Source organism: Ranitomeya variabilis, chromosome 2 (assembly GCF_051348905.1).
Source record: "Ranitomeya variabilis isolate aRanVar5 chromosome 2, aRanVar5.hap1, whole genome shotgun sequence".
NCBI classification, from domain to species: Eukaryota; Metazoa; Chordata; class Amphibia; order Anura; family Dendrobatidae; genus Ranitomeya; species Ranitomeya variabilis.
The window spans coordinates 84,593,802-84,616,033 of NC_135233.1; the positions used below are offsets into that span (position 1 = coordinate 84,593,802).

A 22,232-nucleotide genomic window follows, 5' to 3' on the forward strand; every position below is an offset into this window, starting at 1 on the left:
CAGCCGCCGCACCCAGCACAGCCACGCACAGCCACCCACAGCCGCCGCACCCACCACAGCCACCGCACCCAGCACAGCCACGCACAGCCGCCGCACCCAGCACAGCCGCCAACAGCCACGCACAGCCGCTGCACCCAGCACAGCCACGCACAGCCGCTCACAGCCACGCACAGGCGCCTACAGCCACGCACAGCCACCGCACCCAGCACAGCTGCCGCACCCAGCACAGCCACGCACAGCCGCCGCACCCAGCACAGCCACGCACAGCCGCCGCACCTGGCACAGCCACGCACAGCCGCCGCACCCAGCACAGCCACGCACAGCCGCCACACCCGGCACAGCCACGCACAGCCACCGCACCCAGCACAGCCACGCACAGCCGCCGCACCCAGCACAGCCACGCACAGCCGCCGCACCCAGCACAGCCACGCACAGCCGCCGCACCCGGCACAGCCGCCGCACCCAGCACAGCCGCCGCACCCAGCACAGCCACGCACAGCCGCCCACAGCCACGCACAGCCGCCGCACCCAGCACAGCCGCCGCACCCAGCACAGCCGCCGCACCCAGCACAGCCACGCACAGCCGCCGCACCCAGCACAGCCGCCGCACTCAGCACAGTCGTCCACAGCCGCCGCACCCAGCACAGCCACGCACAGCCGCCCACAGCCACGCACAGCCGCCCACAGCCGCCGCACCCAGTACAGCCGCCGCACCCAGCACAGCCACGCACAGACACCCACAGCCGCCGCACCCACCACAGCCACCGCACCCAGCACAGCCACGCACAGCCGCCGTACCCAGCACAGCCGCCTACAGCCACGCACAGCCACGCACAGCCGCCCACAGCCACGCACAGCCGCCGCACCCAGCACAGCCACGCACAGCCGCCGCACCCAGCACAGCCACGCACAGCCGCCGCACCCAGCACAGCCGCCTACAGCCACGCACAGCCGCTGCACCCAGCACAGCCACGCACAGCCGCCCACAGCCACGCACAGGCGCCTACAGCCACGCACAGCCACCGCACCCAGCACAGCTGCCGCACCCAGCACAGCCACGCACAGCCGCCGCACCCAGCACAGCCACGCACAGCCGCCGCACCTGGCACAGCCACGCACAGCCGCCGCACCCAGCACAGCCACGCACAGCCGCCACACCCGGCACAGCCACGCACAGCCACCGCACCCAGCACAGCCACGCACAGCCGCCGCACCCAGCACAGCCACGCACAACCGCCGCACCCAGCACAGCCACGCACAGCCGCCGCACCCGGCACAGCCGCCGCACCCAGCACAGCCGCCGCACCCAGCACAGCCACGCACAGACACCCACAGCCGCCGCACCCACCACAGCCACCGCACCCAGCACAGCCACGCACAGCCGCCGTACCCAGCACAGCCGCCTACAGCCACGCACAGCCACGCACAGCCGCCCACAGCCATGCACAGGCGCCTACAGCCACGCACAGCCACCGCACCCAGCACAGCCGCCGCACCCAGCACAGCCACGCACAGCCGCCGCACCCAGCACAGCCACCGCACCCAGCACAGCCGCCGCACCCAGCACAGCCACGCACAGCCGCCCACAGCCACGCACAGCCGCCCACAGCCACGCACAGCCGCCGCACCCAGCACAGCCGCCGCACCCAGCACAGCCGCCGCACCCAGCACAGCCGCCGCACCCAGCACAGCCACGCACAGCCGCCGCACCCAGCACAGCCGCCGCACCCAGCACAGCCACGCACAGCCGCCCACAGCCACGCACAGCCGCCTACAGCAACGCACAGCCGCCGCACCCAGCACAGCCGCCGCACCCAGCACAGCCACGCACAGCCGCCGCACCCGGCACAGCCACGCACAGCCGCCGCACCCAGCACAGCCACGCACAGCCGCCACACCCGGCACAGCCACGCACAGCCGCCGCACCCAGCACAGCCACGCACAGCCGCCGCACCCAGCACAGCCACGCACAGCCGCCGCACCCAGCACAGCCACGCACAGCCGCCGCACCCGGCACAGCCGCCGCACCCAGCACAGCCGCCGCACCCAGCACAGCCACGCACAGCCGCCCACAGCCACGCACAGCCGCCCACAGCCACGCACAGCCGCCGCACCCAGCACAGCCGCCGCACCCAGCACAGCCGCCGCACCCAGCACAGCCACGCACAGCCGCCGCACCCAGCACAGCCGCCGCACTCAGCACAGTCGTCCACAGCCGCCGCACCCAGCACAGCCACGCACAGCCGCCCACAGCCACGCACAGCTGCCCACAGCCGCCGCACCCAGTACAGCCGCCGCACCCAGCACAGCCACGCACAGACACCCACAGCCGCCGCACCCACCACAGCCACCGCACCCAGCACAGCCACGCACAGCCACCATACCCAGCACAGCCGCCTACAGCCACGCACAGCCGCCCACAGCCACGCACAGGCGCCTACAGCCACGCACAGCCACCGCACCCAGCACAGCCGCCACACCCAGCACAGCCACGCACAGCCGCCGCACCCAGCACAGCCACCGCACCCAGCACAGCCGCCGCACCCAGCACAGCCACACACAGCCGCCCACAGCCACGCACAGCCGCCCACAGCCACGCACAGCCGCCGCACCCAGCACAGCCGCCGCACCCAGCACAGCCGCCGCACCCAGCACAGCCACGCACAGCCGCCCACAGCCGCCGCACCCAGCACAGCCGCCGCACTCAGCACAGCCGTCCACAGCCGCCGCACCCAGCACAGCCACGCACAGCCGCCCACAGCCACGCACAGCCGCCTACAGCCACGCACAGCCGCCGCACCCAGCACAGCCGCCGCACCCAGCACAGCCACGCACAGCCGCCCACAGCCACGCACAGCCGCCGCACCCAGCACAGCCACCGCACCCAGCACAGCCGTCCACAGCCGCCGCACCCAGCACAGCCACGCACAGCCGCCTACAGCCACACACAGCCGCCTACAGCCACGCACAGCCACCGCACCCAGCACAGCCGCCGCACCCAGCACAGCCACGCACAGCCGCCCACAGCCACGCACAGCCGCCTACAGCCACGCACAGCCGCTGCACCCAGCACAGCCACCGCACCCAGCACAGCCGTCCACAGCCGCCGCACCCAGCACAGCCACGCACAGCCGCCGCACCCACCACAGCCACCGCACCCAGCACAGCGACGCACAGCCGCCGCACCCAGCACAGCCGCCGCACCCAGCACAGCCGCCCACAGCCACGCACAGCCACCCACAGCCACGCACAGCCGCTGCACCTAGCACAGCCACCGCACCCAGCACAGCTGTCCACAGCCGCCGCACCCAGCACAGCCACCCACAGCCGCCCGCACCCAGCACAGCCGCCACACTCAGCACAGCCACCGCACCCAGCACAGCCGCCCACAGCCGCCTACAGCCACGCACAGCCGCAGCACCCAGTACAGCCGCCGCACCCAGCACAGCCGCTGCACCCAGCACAGCCACGCACAGCCGCCGCACCCAGCACAGCCACCGCACCCAGCACAGCCATCCACAGCCGCCGCACCCAGCACAGCCACGCACAGCCGCCCACAGCCACGCACAGCCGCCTAGAGCCACGCACAGCCGCTGCACCCAGCACAGCCACCCACAGCCGCCGCACCCAGCACAGCCGCCGCACCCAGCACAGCCACGCACAGCCGCCGCACCCAGCACAGCCACCGCACCCAGCACAGACGCCCACAGCCGCCGCCCACAGCCACACACAGCCGCTGCACCCAGCACAGCCACCGCACCCAGCACAGCCACCCACAGCCGCCCGCACCCAGCAGCGCCACGCACAGCCGCCCGCACTCAGCACAGCCGCCCGCACTCAGCACAGCCGCCCGCACTCAGCACAGCCGCCCGCACTCAGCACAGCCGCCCGCACTCAGCACAGCCGCCCGCACTCAGCACAGCCGCCCACACTCCGCACAGCCACCTGCACTCAGCACAGTCGCCCGCACTCCGCACAGCTGCCCGCACTCCGCACAGCCGCCCGCAATGATGGGGGCGCAGGATGGAGCAGCATGTGATAGGATGGGGGCGCAGGATGGGAGCACATGACAGGATGGGGATGCAGGATGGAGCAGCACATGACACGGTGGAGCAGCACATGACAGGATGGGGCGCAGGATGGAGCAGCACATGACACGGTGGAGCAGCACATGACAGGATGGGGATGCAGGATGGAGCAGCACATGACACGGTGGAGCAGCACATGACAGGATGGGGGCGCAGGATGGAGCAGCACATGACACGGTGGAGCAGCACATGACAGGATGGGGATGCAGGATGGAGCAGCACATGACACAGTGGAGCAGCACATGACAGGATGGGGGCGCAGGATGGAGCAGCACATGACAGGATGGGAGAGCAAGATGGGAGCAGCACATACCAGGATGGAGACCATATACCAATATAAATGCTCGCCACCCGGGCGTAGAACGGGTTCAATAGCTAGTACAGTATATTAGCCAAGTCGGTGTGCTAGATTAACATACAGGGTAGAAAGAGCCATATCTTAGGAATGACAATGTGCAGGAACCAATCGGAAAACAACATAAGCTTCAGAAGAACAGCGGTATTTACATCGGGCAGAATACTTGACATATGCAAGATTTCCCAAATACAAAGAATAGAGAGGTCTGTAATTTTATAGTAGATACACGTCAATGGTGAGAGGCAGAATCTAAAAATAAAAGCCAGAAAATCACATTGTATGATTTTTAAATAATTAAATTGCATTTTATTGCATGAAATAAGGATTTGATCACCTACCAACCACCAAGAATTCTGGCTCTCACAGACCTGTTAGTTTTTCTTTATGAAGCCCTTCTACTCTACACTCATTACCTGTATTAATTGCACCTGTTTGAACGTGTGACCTGTATAAAAGACACCTGTCCACAAACTCAATCAATCACACTCCATCCTCTCCACAATGGCCAAGATCAAAGAGCTGTCTAAGAACACTGCGGACAAAATTGTAGACCTGCACAAGGCTGGGATGGGCTACAGGACAATAACCAAGCAGCTTGGTGAGATGACAACAACTGTTGCCACAATTATTAGAAAATGGAAGAAATGCAAGATGACTGTCAATCTTCCTCGGCCAGGGGCTCCATGCAAGATCTCACTTCGTAGGGTAAGGATGATTCTGAGAAAGGTCAAGAATCAGCACAGAACTACATGGGAGGACCTGGCCAATGACCTGAAAAGAGCTGGTACCACAGTCTCAAACATTACCGTTAGTAACACATCATGGATTAAAATCCTGCAGGGCACAGAAGGTCCCCCTGCTCACGCCAGCACATGTCCAGGCCCATATGAAGTTCACCAGTGACCATCTGGATGATCCAGAGGAGGCATGGGAGAAGGTCATGTGGTCAGATGAGACCAAAATAGAACTGTGCAGGAAGAAGAAGGATGAGTACAACCCCAAGAACACTGTGCCAACACACCAAATGTGGGGGAAACATCATAATTTGGGGGGGGGCTTTTCTGCAAAGGGGACAGGACAACTGCACCGTTGTCATGATCTCCATGGCCAGAGAACTAGCATAAGCCTCTATAGGAACAAGCTCTTGGAAGATGTAACTGTACTGACCATGAACTAAACCTACCGCATCATCTAGAAGTAGCCAGGTAGCATGTCCTACTTTTTATCCCTATATGCCCAGCGCCGGCCGGAGAACTAAATAATGCTAGCAGAGGGAAATATAAGACCTGGCTCACCTCTAGAGAAATACCCAAAAAGGAGACAGAGGCCCCCCACATATATTGGCGGTGATATGAGATGAAACAACAAACGCAGCAGGAAAATAGTTTTAGCAAATTTGAGGTCCGCTTTCTAGATAGCAGAAGACAGAAAGCATACTTTCATGGTCAGTAGAAAACCCTAACAAAACACATCCAGAAATTACTTTAGGACTCTGGCATTAACTCATAATACCAGAGTGGCAATTCCTGATCAACAAGAGCTTTCCAGACACAGTAACGAAACTGCAGCTGTGAACTGGAACCAAAATACAAAAACAAAACATGGACGAATGTCCAACTTATCTAGTAGATGTCTGGGAGCAGGAACAAGCACAGAGAGGCTTCTGATAACATTGTTGACCGGCAAGCATCTAACAGAGAAGCCAGGTTATATAGCGACACCCAGATCTAATCAGAACAGGTGAACAGGGAAGAAGATGTCACAAGTTCAATTCCACCAGTAGCCACCGGGGGAGCCCAGAATCCAAATTCACAACACACCGTATTGAATGGAGGATGGATGGGGTCATGAATCATGAGATTTTGGCTAGCAACCTCCTTGTCTCAGTAAGAGCAGTGAAGATGGTTCGTGACTAGGTCTTCCAGCATGACAATGACCTGAAACACACAGCCAGGGCAACTAAGGAGTGACTCCTTAAGAAACATTTCAAGGTCCTGGAGTGGCCTAGACAGTCTCCAGACCTGAACCCAATAGAAAATGTTTGGTGGGAGCTTATCTCAATGTTGCCTTGTGACAGCCCCAAAACCTGAAAGATCTGGAGAAGATCTATATGGAGGAGTGGGCCAAAATCCCTGCTGCAGTGTGTGCAAACCTGGGCAAGAACTACAGGAAATTTCTGACCTCTGTAATTGCAAACAAAGATTTCTGTACCAAATATTAAGTTCTGTTTTTCTATTGTATCAAATACTTATTTCATGCAATGAAATGCAAATTAGTTTTGTAAAAATCATACAATGTGATTTTCTGGCTTTTATTTTTACATTCTGTCTCTCAAAGTTGAAGTGTACCTATGATAAAAATGACAGACCTCTCCATTCTTTGTAGGCAGTGTATCAAATACTCAAATACTTACTTTCCCCACTGTATGTCACATCAACGGTCCTAACTATGACTTTGTGGAAAAGGACAGTAAGTGCTAGAATTTTTGACCTTGGAGTTGATAAATAAAAAAAAACAGAAACACTTTCGAGGTTGTGTTGCATGTGTTGCATAGGCTGCTGATCCGATATGTCAGTCCCTGGTCAAAATGAGATATCCCTTTTAATAAAAATTCTGCCATTCACATCATCCTGAACTTGCTTTTGCTATTGGATCTCAAAAACCTCCCTGTGCCCATTGCCAGGTTTCCAGTACTGGCTCATAATTCCCTGTATCCCCCTCGTTCATGATTATTGGATAGGTCATACAGCTGAACGGAGCATTTCCAACATTATATAGGTGGATTGATATTTTAGTGACTCGCTTATATTTTTTCATAGCTTCACAAAAGATGATTACGCTATATGTTTTAAGGGCTTGTGCACACGTTGCTGATTTGTCACTGATTTATCGTGTTTATTCTTCTGCACAGATTTGTCACAAAACCTGAGGGGTTTCCTGATGCCAGGGTACAGGTTTAGGAACTGCAGAGGTAGCAGTCACACCCAGAACACAGAGCATGAGGAGTCTCAAGGTCTTTCTGCCACATAATAAACACATCATTATTATGAATGGTACATGGGGGGCCTGTTATCGGGGGCCAAGAAGCTTCTTGCTGTCTCTATATTTTTACCTAGTGCTATGAATTATATGCTTATCATTTTTAATGTGTCACTATTTTTTTTTTTTCCAAATGTAATACTTTTTAGTCTACTTTTTAGTCCATAGAAATAGGGCCCAGATGGGAGCGCCTGGGGCAGCAAAGCAAGCAATGTACTGTGCTCCGCACTGGAGGAACATCTGTTGGTGGAAAATCCGCCGTCAACTGAACAAAATGACTCCGCTCCAGCAGATCCTGCTCCTCTCACCATATTAGCTTTCTCTTACTTACTCTTCTGTAAATAATTCCGAAATTGTAGGTTTTCACAAATTAAAGAGGTTTCTTTTTCTTTGTGAAACCCCCTAAGTGTTTTCCAGGCCACGTCGCACATTGCACCATGTCTAGTAAGTCCTATGCAGCAAGCTCCTGGTCCCTTGCTGTGCGCTGGAGTAGACACGCGTGATTGGAGCTTGGATAATAAAAAGGAAAGCGTATGCCGCAGTGGCTGCAAATACTCACGTCTTGCACCATTTTTGAAGTTTGTGCGGTCGGATAAGTCATAGATGAACTGAATTTTATTCAGTTTCCAGCTTCTCCCACTGGATTTTGCAGAATCTTGCCCATCCTATGAATGACATAAATCATTGTTGAACCTTTCCATTGACATAGTCAACGCTGGCTAAACCCCCCAACCCCCACCCCCCCAAAGACTCAAATGACAGAAAATGAAGTTGCACCATTGGTAAATGACTAAACAATACAATTATAGAATTTACAGATGTAGAAAACGTGCGGTCGTCCAAAAGTCCTGTGTGCGCCATGATTACTCACGAGGAGATTGATTGAGACAAATGACAAACTCAGCTCTGCTATTATCATACACTGCTATTATTTGTAAATATTTGTGTCTGTTTCAATAATCTTACATCCTACAGCTATGGCTGCTGATATAATGCAAGGTTGGGCGCCTTACCTTAATAAAGAATAATTTCAGGGTGTAAGACTTGTCTAACCATGTCAGGTGCAGTTCAGACTCATTATTCCAGCATTTCCCCCTTATTTCTGTATCTCTGGGCAGCTGGATAGTAGCATCTTCTAGATTCCACTGAAAAGGGAAAATCATCATCATCACCATTGCCAATCATCATCAATCATCATCATCAATCATTATCATCACCATAGTCAATCATCACCATCATCAATATCATCAATCATTATCATCACCCTCGTCAATCATCATCATCATCATCATCATCATCATCAATATCATCAATCATAATCATCACCATAGTCAATCATCACCATCATCAATATCATCAATCATTATCATCACCCTCGTCAATCATCATCATCAATATCATCAATCATAATCATCAATATCATCAATCATTATCATCATCATCAATATCATCAATCATTATCATCACCCTAGTCAATCATCACCATTGCCAATCATCATCAATCACCATTATCAATCATTATAATCACCATCACCATAGTCAATCATCATCATAATCACCAATCATCATTAATTATCATCACCCTAGTCAATCATCTTCATCATCATCATCATCATTCACCTGACTGTACAGTGCAATGTCCTAGTCCCATTACACCAAGCGAGCAGTCACTTGCATATCTATCAGTATTACATCTCACCCTATGTTCATAGATCCTGATAGATCATTCCGTTACCATTTTTATGCCTATCACTGATGACAATGTGCTTTGGTTAACCCTTAGATAACCCACTTAATAACCTTATGACGCTTGAGAAGAAAGAAAAGTTTTCACGTCCAGTTTCTGATAGTTACTGCATTAATAATGGATTACTTACATCCACTTCATTACTGGAGGGGACCTCATAAGGAACCACGATCTTAGCTGAGAATTCTGCCATAAGACAGGTTGTCCCATTTTCTCGAATTGCAAAGATATTTTTGTCAGGATTAGCAGACAGCCCTGAGAGATTCTCAACTTCTTGTTCTGCCAGGCTAGGAAAAAGAATGTCTGTAAAACAAAGAAGAAGCCTGATTTAGCCCCTGCTGTGGCCACCCTGCAGGCTGCATCCCTCACTACAAGGTGCCTGCTCTGAACAAGCCCTGCTACAGCCATGGCTCCCAAGGACACTTACATGACAGGAGCAGCAGCAGGTGCAGTCCCTGGACCTCCATGAAGATGCAGCACTCCATGCTCGGGATGACTTTTGGCAGTTTGCTGGCACTGCTAGTTCTCCAGCAGGGCAGGAGGTTGTGCAGTGCGCAGTGCTCGCCCACTGGCATCCACCCTCCGTCTATACAGCCTCCAACTGATTCACTTGGATCTGTCAGGGACGAAAAAGTGATCGCTGCAGAAGTGCTGAAGAGTCCAGGGGGCTACACAGGCTAAAGCTGGCGGTCCAAGGTGCTGAAGAGGGGGCAACCTCTACTGATGCCACAGAAGGGTGGGATGGGTACAGGCAAGGGCAGCGTGCGACCCCTAGATCTCCGAAGACACAAGGATCTCTGTGCAATCTTCTGAGGGAGGTTAGATCTCCGTAGATTTAGTCACTGTCCAGCCTGCTGCTCAAGGATCGAGCTCTACAGACACAAGGGATCGCGGTCCAGTCTGATGAGGAAAGGGAAAATCTCTACAGATATAAGTCATTAGAGAAAGGTTAGAGAGATACAGACAGGACCAAGGCTAGATCTCTGTGGATACAAGGGATCGCTGCCGATCTGCTGAAGGTTAGATCTCTGTGGATACAAGTGATCGCTGTCCAAGGTGCTGAGAAGCTTCTCTATAGAGATGTGCAGCCAGTAATCACTGTGCAGAGGGGTGTACTCACAAGTGATCACTGCCGATCTGCTGGAGAAGGTTAGATCTCTATAGATAGTGATCACTGCCGATCTGCTGGAGAAGGTTAGATCTCTATAGATAGTGATCCCTGCCGATCTGCTGGAGAAGGTTAGATCTCTATAGATAGGAGTGATCCCTGCCGATCTGCTGGAGAAGGTTAGATATCTATAGATAGGAGCGATCCCTGCCGATCTGCTGGAGAAGGTTAGATCTCTATAGATAGGAGTGATCCCTGCCGATCTGCTGGAGAAGGTTAGATCTCTATAGATAGGAGTGATCCCTGCCGATCTGCTGGAGAAGGTTAGATCTCTATAGATAGGAGTGATCCCTGCCGATCTGCTGGAGAAGGTTAGATCTCTATAGATAGGAGTGATCCCTGCCGATCTGCTGGAGAAGGTTAGATCTCTATAGATAGGAGTGATCACTGCCGATCTGCTGGAGAAGGTTAGATCTCTATAGATAGGAGTGATCCCTGCCGATCTGCTGGAGATGGTTAGATCTCTATAGATAGGAGTGATCGCTGCAGATCTCGGAAGAATGTTAGAATCGATCTCTATATGCACGAGTGATCGCTGCCGATCTGCTGGAGGTCAGATCTCTCTAAATAGAAGTGATCGCTGTCCAAGGTGCTGAGAAGCTTCTCTATAGAGATGTGCAGTAAGTAATCACTGTGCAGAGATGTGCACTCACAAGTAATCACTCCCGATCTGCTGGAGGTTACATCTGTATATTTATTGACGATCGCTTTCCAAGGTACGAGGTACAATATAGTAATGAGTGATCCTGTCCAGCCTGCTGACCGTCAGTCCTCTGTGATCCTGTCCAGCCTGCTGATCGTCAGTCCTCTGTGATCCTGTCCAGCATGCTGATCTTCAGTCCTCTGTGATCCTGTCCAGCCTGCTGATCGTCAGTCCTCTGTGATCCTGTCCAGCCTGCTGGTCGTCAGTCCTCTGTGATCCTGTCCAGGCTGCTGATCGTCAGTCCTCTGGGATCATGTGATCGATGTGCAGTTGTCGCCTCAGATCTCCGGACACACAAGCGATCGCTGCTCCTGCTGCTCCTGCTGCTCCTGCTGCTGACACTGCCTCACATCCACATCGCCGGCCGGGTGTGCTCTGTCCCAGGTGCTGGGATTAGTAGTGCAGCAGGCACCGATCCCCTCTGCGTGTCATGGGGATATATAAAGGAAGAGGCATGTCACTAATGACCCTGAGTCGTGACTGCACACAATCTATATCGCGACATACATGCTGTGGGCGTGCTGCCTTTGTCTGCACTGTGTGTCCCTGCAGGGACCGTGTGTGGGGTGAGTCACACTACACGGCGCGGGGGGCGCAGCCATGACTAATGGAGGAGGTTACTACTTACCAGACCTGACAGGATGGGGGACAGGGGCAGGAGAAGTGACCCCAGCTCCCCATATGCTGCAGGCGGGGCATTGTGTCTGTGGGGAACAGCTGCTGCAGGGACTCGGCTCTTTTTCTTGCCATCATTTATAGCACTTGGTGGTAAAACATCCATTGACAATTAGTGATTGGCTACTGTGATTACTTCTGTCCAAAGCTATGGCCACTAATTCATCTTCATGTTTCCTATGCATTCCATCAGGGGTTAATTCCAGCATGCAAAAGCAAGGAGTCCAGTATTGGTGCAGGCTTGTTATCAGAAAAAGTATGTGAACCTCCCCCATATGGAAAAGCAGGTGACCTTGTGTGCCCTCCTCAGCTTTAGTGCTTGTGCTCAGGCAGGGGCGCAGGTGAATCTGGTGGTCCCCAGTGCAGGAGTGGGCTCCCCACCTCCACTGCTACATGAGTGGTAACTGGTACAATACACTTAGTTCACTATGTACAGACCAGGGTAGCAGCTCATCATTCATTACCAAACTACCCTATTTATTATTATTATTATTATTATTATAAAGAAGGGTAGGGAAATTTGTGACCAGTGCGCCCCCAGAGTCTATGGTACTGGTGGGCCCCTGGCACCCCAGTCTGACACTGCTGGTTCACCCTACTCATGTTACACCATTGATAAACAAGCACTTCCATCAAAGTTTTCATCCCCTTAATATATTGCAGTCATGATATTATACAGCGCTGTGTACTTACAATTGCTCGTTTTGCCTTTCTACCCAGCTAACTCTTCTCTTTTCTATTAGGTTTATGACATCAAGTGAGCTGAGAAATATGTTGGCGCTATATTAATAAAGATTATTATTTATTATGATTCAATTTATACCTTCTGTAAAGTTGCTTCATCATTTTAAGGCGTTGCGTTCCCGTGCGGTCGGCGGCCACGTCAATACGCCGCATGCGGAGGCATCCGCATACAACGCATGTCCCTGCGTACCCAATGTTAAAGATAGGTGCGCAGGATGACGCCGGACGCTTGCGAAAGTAGGCGGAGCGTAGGCGGAGCTTAAGGGAGGATGCACACAGCCATACGCAGACCAGCCACACGCAAGTGTGAAATCAGCCTAAGACTGGAGGGGCTGATCCTGCCCTCTATAACACTAGTGATGGTTGCATAGCATGGCTCTTGGCTTAGCATATCACAAGATGCTATGAGCAGCACAATAGCTCAGTAGATGCAGGATATACTGTACAAAAAATAGAAAAAGTCTCAGCTCAGCTCTGTGGTCTGGGTGAGGTGCACGGAGTACGCACTGGTCAGGCTTTCAGGTCAAATAGCACTTTATGGTCCAAAAGGGGGTGTCCTCCAGCACCAAAGGAAAATAGTAAAAACTTCACCTCTAATCACACAGGAGAACAAAAAAACTGGCACAATGCGCACAAAGTAATAAAAAACTCATAAACCTTAATTATGATTGAAGGTTTTTCTATCTGAAATGCCTAAAAATCATGCATTTTTTTAATATGTGCACATTAGGCCATTTTATCCTATATGACTAAAGTCTTAAGTTTTATCTCCTTTCCTTTGGTGCTGGAAGACATCGCCTTGTGGACCAAATGTGGCTCAGTGGTTATCAGCGCTGGGGTCCAGGATTCAAATCCCACCAAGGACAACATCTGCAAGAAGTCTGTATGTTCTCCCCGTGTTTCCGTGGGTTTCCTCCGGGTTCTCCGGTTTCCTCCCACACTCTGAAAACATACAGTATATGTCTACGTGTGGCCACCCAGTGGTTGTGAGGTGTTTTGCAGTTAAGGATTTTGCTAATATTTTGTGCATTTGATTATATAAAATGAATGAAATATACTGCATATTGTTAGAAAGTGGATTGTTATTAAAATTCATGAAAAGGTAAACAGGAATTCATCTGATCTGCTAAAGAAAATATCAATCATAGAAGATACTTGTGAGCTATCAGGCATAATTACTGTGTATAGGGGAAGCAAGAGGTTAAAAAAGCTGGACCCTATCAGCACGCAATAGTTGGCTGACCCCTCGGCACAATACATTATGGGTAATGTCTGCCATTTACAAATTACAGATTTCCCTTTTTATAACTAAGTGTGAATATTATAACATTTCTGAATTGTTATCACACAATTGAATATTAGGATTAGAATTATTGCCCTAAATGTATTTTTGTTCCAGTCTTTCTAAATGTTTTAACCCCTTAATGTCATTGATGCACAGGGCTAAGCTCACATCTTTGCTGGCAGATGATGGCTGTAATAATCAGCCATCTTCTGCCTGTAACAGTCAGGGCTGGAGCAGAGCTCCACACATGGATTTTGACAGCTTTAATTCTGCTGTTAATCTGTGACAGCAGCATTTTACAGTATGCCAACGAGGGCACAAAGTTCTATGAGCTTGCCCATGATGTGATCTAGGGGCACTAAAGGGTTGCCATGACAGCCAGTGGTCTGCTGAATACCCCTTGGTCTGTCATGACGGTACTCCTGTGAAAGCCAACCGTGGCTGGTGTTCACAGGACACCGTTATTATTACTGTACATACAGTAGCTGTGATGATGAACTGATACGTGTAACGGACAATCACAGCTTCAAGTCCCCTAACCAGACTAACAAATACAGTAAAAAGTAAAAGAAAATGTTTTAAAAAATATAAAAAATCTAAAAAATTCATATCACCCCTATTTTTCCTCCATTAAAATTAAGAAATACAAAAAATAAACCAATCACATATTTGGAATCGCTGCTTTCGTAAATGTCTGTTGTATCAAAATAAAAAATAAATTAATAAGATCGGTAAATGGAGTTGCAAGAAAAAAAATCAAAACGCCAGAATAGTGTTTTATGGGCCTCTGCAACAAGACCAAAATTTGTAATAACAGGCAATCAAGACATGAAATATACTCCAAAATGAACTCAATAAAACCATCAGACCTGTGCAAAAAAACAGGCTCTCACACAACTCCAAAAATGTAAAAAATTAAATGGAGTCACAAGTCGTTTTTTTTTTGTTTTTTTTTTACATTTACAAATTTCTGAATTTTTTTTCATCACTTAAGTAAAAGCTATGCATGTTTGGTATCTGCGTAATTGTACTGGCCTGTAGAATTATACTTCCAGGTCATTTTTACTGTAAAATGAATGCTATAAATAAAAAACCAAACAACAATTGCGGAATTGAGCTTTTTTTTTGCAATTTTGCCATTTTTGGAATTTTTTTCCTGCTTTCCAATACATCACATGATGAAATGGATGGTGTTATTGAAAATGACAACTCATCCCGTAAGAAGCAAGCCCTGACATGACTATGTCGATGCAAAAAATAAAACAGTTATGGTTCTAGTAATAAGGGGAGGGAAAAAAAACAAAAGCGCAAAAATGAAAAAAAAAAAAAATGCCAGTGCCTTAAAGGGTTAAACTATATGTAATAATGCAGATTAATAGTTTTAATTGCTCTCAATGACTCCATGCTTTTTACATAATTTGATGGAGTTGCCAATGGTGACTTTCTTTTAATATATATGAGGGGCATATGATGCCTGGCAAAAAACTGACCAGCACTTCTGAACAGAATAACGTAAGTGTGAACAAGTGCAAGCTGCTATGACTGCATAATATCCAAACAAAAGAATACAGTAGCACTAAGATGTGCACACATTGAATATATGAAAATTGGACTGTATTACTGCTATAAAGAATATACTTAGTACATAAATTGGCCAAATCATGAGAGCCCATCAGCCACGGTAAGGTGACCATTCTTTGATGGCACCCTAACCTAAAATTCAGCAAACATGCCTCTTCTGGACTAAAAGCATACAAAGGATGGGTGGGATCCAGCACTAATTTAAAACATAGGAGGAGATCTGCCAAATATGAAAGACGCCATCATCTCCGACAGAATACCACAAAACTGAGCAGCACTCGCAAACAGAACAATTATTTGATAAATATTAGGTTTAAGGTCCTACCAGAGAAATGTACTCCTTGTCGTGGCTGTTGGGCTCATGAACTGGCTAATCTGTGCTCTATGTATCTTCATTTTATATGTATATTCTATGTATATGTAAAGCAGACTAAATGTCTTTTATACAACGTTTGCATACATCTTGGCGCTTACAGAAGCTGCTGTATTCTTTTGTTTGAATATGTGCACATGCAGATATGTCTGAACATACGTGTATTTGTACTATGAATATTATATTATTTATGAGCCATAGTGTCGCTAACATTTCTCTGGCTTGAGTCTTTAGCCTGGATATTGTAGAATCTAGTAACAGCCATTTCCAATGTTTTTGTTTTCTGGATACTCACATTACAAACTATTACATACGTGATTGTGGCAATACAGTGATTAATTATTACAAAATCCCCATCTAGCCAGGCAGAATGCATGAAATGTGGGCTGGCCTGATCATCTCTGAGGGATGCTTGCCATGGATGAAGCAGGTAGCAGCATCTTTCAGAGCTTAGAAGCAGAGTTTACATTGGGGGGCTGGATTCAGTCTACACAGGCTGTGGGGAACAGTAGACTATACTGAACAGAGCTAGATAAAGCATCTTAGGGTGAGAATGAAGACAGAAAACAAGAGGACGAGCTAGCCCCAACATGGTGACAGTCAGTTCTTCTAGTCTCCAGTGATGGTTTATACAGGAGCTATCTGGAGCTTATATCCAGCACATGGACAATACTACACAACATGGAGAATATTGCACCCATTGCTTCATTGACCTCCACTTCTGATGAACCTACAAGAAATGGATCATCAGCAAAAGAAGAAAGCTCACATTTTGTGACACACCTTTCTGGATCTTTGCTTGATATACTTTGTTTTGCCGGTAAAATTTCAATTTTTCTTTACAGAAAGTTTGTCAAGGAAATCTGGTAAGAATAATAACACTGTGCTAACAGACTCTACATAAAGCTTGTGCCACTATGTAGCAGGATCAGCAGCGGCTCCGCAATATATTCATTGCATTATTGGAAACAATGGCAGAAATCCTGGACAATCTCTTCATCAGAGATACAATTAGTAAACTACTGGGCCGTCTACAGAGCAAAATATTAGGAAATAAAGTAATGAAATAGGTAAAATATCGGTGATTGGTATTTAAAAGCTGATTTTCTCAGTCTAGTATTTATGTACAATAATGTGATACTATAGAAATGCTACAATTCTGTCCTCTTTGTGATATGTTTTCATTTGTTTTTCTTATTTATTGTAAATATTAAACATTTTAGTAAATATAGTGGTTTACTGGTTTTTTTTTTTTTGTTCTTTGGATTACTATAGTACTGTGGTTTTCTATGCAGCTATTTATACTATTTGTCTATAGCTAAAATTTGGATGTAGCAGAGGCAACTTTGTCAGAAGATCTGCAATCTTACATAGAATAGTTCATAGGAACTGGTGGCAGAAAATGACCATATGGTCCATCTAGTCCGCACTTTTATTATTTATCGGAAATATATATATATCGTATTTATGTGTTTCAGATGTGTAGATGTGTAAATTCACTTTGATCTTTCTTTCATATCTGCTTAAAGTTTGTTCATGCTTAAAGTACTTTTTTTTAGTAAAATCATATTTTCTGATAATGTATAATTCCTGTAGTTTTTCATACATACTATACAACCACTGTAAAAACTTACTTAGGGGTTATACTACTGATGCATCATATATTCACAAGGGTCGTTTTTTTTGTTGTTGTGCCTTTGCTATTTGTGGGCCTCAAAACACAGTTTTCAGAAAATTGACGGTCCTCAGTAGTTAATACTATTTATCAGCCAACTATGGCATGATGATGGCATTGACCTTATTTCATCTTCATCAGGCCTGCTTAGAGACCATGCAAATTAGTGTATGGAGACATTTTACACATTTTTGCATTCTCTTATTGTTTGTTTTCTCTTATTGTGTTGTAGCAAATCACTTCTAACATGAACTTTTGTCACAGGAAAATAAAACCATGTGTTAATAAAACAAGTAAAGAATACATAAAGGAAATACAGATCAGTAATTGTCTGGCTTTTCTAGTATAACGTGGCCCAACCATCAATGTGAACAATGCATTAATATGTGTATGTAATTTGTGTTACTTTTCCCATGTGATAGAGCACCATGGTGCTGAGCCAGAAATATAAACGTATATATAGTAAATATATATATATATACATATACAGTATGATTTGTACATACTGTATATAGTTCTGTTAGACGTAATATAGTAATATATTTCTTGACTGCCGCCGTAGACATTAGACATCTTTATTAAGGACGTTTTCTATATACCCATCAAAAGAAAATGTTAACTATGACAGTGTTTTATTACATTATTAATTTTTGTTTTTATATTAAAACACTTTGCAATGTGTAATAGTGAATATAACTTAGACCATTCCCTTTAGGAGCAGTAAACATGAGACGTGCCTTAAAAAAATACAATTTTATTTTTTATTTTCTTTATAACATATTACATATGTACAACACAAAAATGTCCCTTTTTAATGAATATTCCGCCTTTGGCCAGGTTCTGATGGTGGCTATGTTACAGCTGCAGTTTCACCTTTATTTTGTGGCTGAGAGATGTGAACCTATTGTGTCTGTTCTAGCCTTTTGTCTTCAGTTTTTATTACACCAGAGACTAAATAATAGAGATTCACATAGGGGCAGGAGAGAATCTTAAGGGGATGAAAAATTTTGTTTTGTCCCAAAAAAGATGCATTCCAAGCTGCACCTAAGCCGTGCTAAGAAAACCTGACCCTCACCTGTTCTGCTCATTATATAATAATTGTGATACATTTTGCCACATTTATCTACAGTTGCAGTAGAGAAGAATTTAAAGGGATTTTCCCACAAACAAAAGTTCCTTTTAATCAATAGATCTTGGAATAATAACAAGTTCCACAATTGGATGTGTTTTAAAATAATGTTCCTGTGCTGAGATAATCTTATAAATGTGTCCCTGCTGTGTACTGTGTAATGGCTGTGTCTGACCGTTCAGGAACATGGTCTGATCACACCGCAGCTCCTGGGCGGGGAAGCAATAACGTATATGGACAGTACAGAAGGAGATTGCAAATGATTCTTTCTTTGAAGTAAAACATTGTTTAAGAACAGGTATTGAAAAGTTTTACCTCACAGAAAGAATCAGCTGTGATCCCGTGCTGTCCTGTCTGAATACACGTCTGCTTCCCCCCCCCTGCCCAGGAGCTGTGGTATGATCAGACCATGTTCCTGTACGGTCAGACACGGCCATTACACAGTACACAGCAGGGACACATTTATAAGATTATCTCAGCACAGGAACATTATATTTAAACACATCCAATTGTGGAAATCATTATTATTCCAAGACCTTATGATTAAAATTAAGTTTTATTTGTGGGTACACCCTTTTAAAACTGGGTAAAATCATACACATTTTATTTATATAATGATAAAAGGCTAGAAGGTCTATTTTGTATGTGCTTAAAGAGGACGTAGACCAGTTTGCGCATGGTAAACTGGCCAGGTCATGGAATGTCGGCTGTGGTGATATTAGTTTGTACAGTTTAGATTCTAATTTTCACTAAGACCATAGAGGCGTTAGCAGAGATGTTCCTCAGGGGCGGTTACTTTGTCTTCTGCATGATGTTTCCCAATCATAACCAGGAGGCATTATGCAGGGGAAGAAAGCAACATGCTCCCAGAAAAGGTCACCCCCGGCTTCCTATTTGTGGCACATGTAAAGACACAAAGCTTTGTATCCAGTGTATTCTTTCCTCGCTCCTTTTAGCCAACTGACACAATACTTTTAGTGCTGTTTTGGCTCACAGGAAGCAGCCCTCCCCATAAAATGCCAAGCTTTTCATATGACAGCATATACGATTACAGATCTGCTTTGGGTAAGTCCCCACGCGCAGTAGATGCTACGGATTTTCTCTTTACTGATTCGCTTGGAGAAAATCCACAGCATATTACAGGATCAGCATTGTGGATATTTAGCTAAAAATCAGTCTTAAAAAATCTGCAGCATGTCAGCTTATTCTGAGGATGTCTGTGCTCCAACTGCAATGCAAAGGGTTAAATGTGCAGATGGTTCACAGCCATACTGCAAAGAAAATCTGCATCATTTATGCCACGTGGGAGCTTACCCTTAGGGTATGCGCACACCACACCTTTTTCAGGTGGGTACGCTCCGTAACATGCCTGAAAAAGAGCCAAAGAAGCAAAAATGAAAATAGGCACTGCAATGGAAAAATCTTTTAACCTCTTCACATTTGGAAAGACTCAAATAGGTTAAAAGAAGTGGCCTGACTATTCTTTAGGTGCTTCCGCTGCCAAGCTGCTCACTAGTTTCTACATACAAGTAAAAAAAAAAATGCCAGCTGGAAAGCCATTTTAAAAAATGACCAAAAAAGAGGCTTCATGAAGGACGCTGTCAGTGTTTTCCTGAAGCTCTTTTCTGCTTGCGAAGCCTGGCAGGCATGCTGTCATTTAATAGATAAGGCTATGTTCACACATTCTGTTTTTTTTTGTTGTTGGTTTTTTTAATGCAAATTTTAAGTTGTGTTTTACAGTACAAACAAAAGCTATGAAATCTCAGAAATCTCATGCACACACATTGTTTTTTTTTCCTCACTGAATTGGAAAACTGCTGCGTTTTTAAATGAGAACTGCAGCATGTCACTTTTTTCAGCGTTTTTGTCAGCCTTTTTTTCACCCATGGAAAGCAATGAGTAAGTGCAAAAATGCAGCAAAAAATGCAGGTATCAGGTTTTACTGCGGTTTTAGTGCAAAAACTTCAGGAAGTTACATCACGTTTTTTTTGGGTGGGGCCTAGACAAGAGACAATAAAAAAAAAAAGTAAATACGCCGTTAAACCTGCTTTTTGTAAGCAGCTTCTTTACTGCCATGAGAGCAGGTTTTGCATGCAGAAAAAAACATAGCAAAAACAGGGACATTTAATAGATTGTTATGAACTGAAAATGGCCATTTGTTGAATTTCCAGCTTTGAGAGATCACAATAACTTAACTCAAAAGATTTTTCAATCAAAAACATCCTAAGGCCCCATTCACATGTCTGTTTTTTTGTGTCTGTACGCCGTCCGTTTTTTAAGGACCGCAAATACGGACACATGCACACCCATTGTATTCTATGGTGGTGCGCACATGTCAGGTTTTTCACACGGACACACGTAGACATGTCAGTTTTTTTTTATCAGCAACACAGACAAAATGCGTGCCGCACATGTGCACACTGGTGACATATACTGGCTCCTGGGAAAAAGCATTACAGTTCGAGCTGTTCCCAGGCGTCAGCTGCTGAAGGCATCTCTCATCATTGTCGCCTGGTCTTCCTGTGATCAGTGCGACCAAGCGACAATTATGGGAGTTGCTTAAAGTTAAGAATTAAATTTAAAAAATGGTGTGGGCTCCGGCATAATTTCCATGACAAGCAGAGGGAAAGCCCACAGCTGGGGGCTGATGTTAATAATCTGGGGAAAGGGACAATATCCCAAAAGGTTCCCAGGCTATTAATAACAGCTCACAGCTGTTTGCTTAGCCTTTACTGGTGAATTTCTGGGGACCCCAGAAAAAAAATGATGTAGTGTTACTATATAAATTCAAACCACCAAATGTTAAACAGACAGCTGTGGGCTGATATTAATAACTTGGGAGGGGTCAGAGATATTGCCCCCCTCCAGGCTACCAACATCATCCCTCAGATGACCAAGAAATGTTGCATCCATAAGATACACTAAATCTGGCTCTTAGCTTCTCTCTTCCCACTTGCCCAGTGGTAGTGGCAAGTGGGGTGATAGGGCTGGGGTTAATGTCATCTTTGAATTGGCAGCTGACATCAAGCCCAGGAGTTAGTAATGGAGAGGCGTCTATAAGATGCACCTATTACTAACCCCATAGTAAGTTGTGAAATAAGAATACAGCAGTAATAAAATCCTTTATTTGAAATAAAACAAAACAACCTGTTTTTTACAAATTTATTTAAAAATAAAAAACAAAGTTATACTAAACTTTATGCCTAATCTATTGAAGCCCATGTCCCCCGTAAAAAAAACAAAAACAATAAAAAACCATATCCCTCACCTGTCCGACGTTAAGATAATCCATTTTGTCCCTTGACAAGTCCAGCTCTGCTACATTTAGATGCCAGGCTGAAAACTGGCATGATGCAAGCATTCAGCCTGCCATGCAGCAGAGACACTGAGCTGCGCGTGATATCACAGCATCAGTGTCTCGTGGTGATGTGAATAAGGTGAGCGGGGTTCATAGCCGATGAACTCCATTCACCTCACTGACTTCACCGCTAGCATGAGACATAGACAGCGGGGGTACTGGAGGCCGCAGGCAGACTAGATATGTTCTGAAGACCGTAGACAGTTGCGCAGATAGGAGACGTCCTGGACACCGGAACCAGTAAGCAGAGTTACTGGAAGCTGCAGGCAGAGAGGAGACATCCTGGAGACTGTAGGCTGACAGAAGTAG

The 22,232-nt window shown here is 47.4% G+C and overlaps 1 protein-coding gene across 1 annotated transcript in view; it reads right to left on the reverse strand.

Moving 5' to 3' along the window:
* LAMP5 (lysosomal associated membrane protein family member 5) overlaps positions 1 to 11,822 on the reverse strand; it is a 36,642-nt gene extending 24,820 nt beyond the window's left edge. The window contains exons 1-5 of the mRNA XM_077282619.1: positions 11,732 to 11,822; positions 9,660 to 9,848; positions 9,363 to 9,535; positions 8,499 to 8,630; positions 8,045 to 8,150 (exon numbers count right to left, since the gene is read on the reverse strand). Coding sequence (XP_077138734.1) covers positions 8,045 to 8,150; positions 8,499 to 8,630; positions 9,363 to 9,535; positions 9,660 to 9,807 — 559 coding nt within the window. The 5' untranslated portion in view covers positions 9,808 to 9,848; positions 11,732 to 11,822. The remainder of the gene's footprint in view (positions 1 to 8,044; positions 8,151 to 8,498; positions 8,631 to 9,362; positions 9,536 to 9,659; positions 9,849 to 11,731) is intronic.
* Positions 11,823 to 22,232: the final 10,410 nt, after the last annotated feature.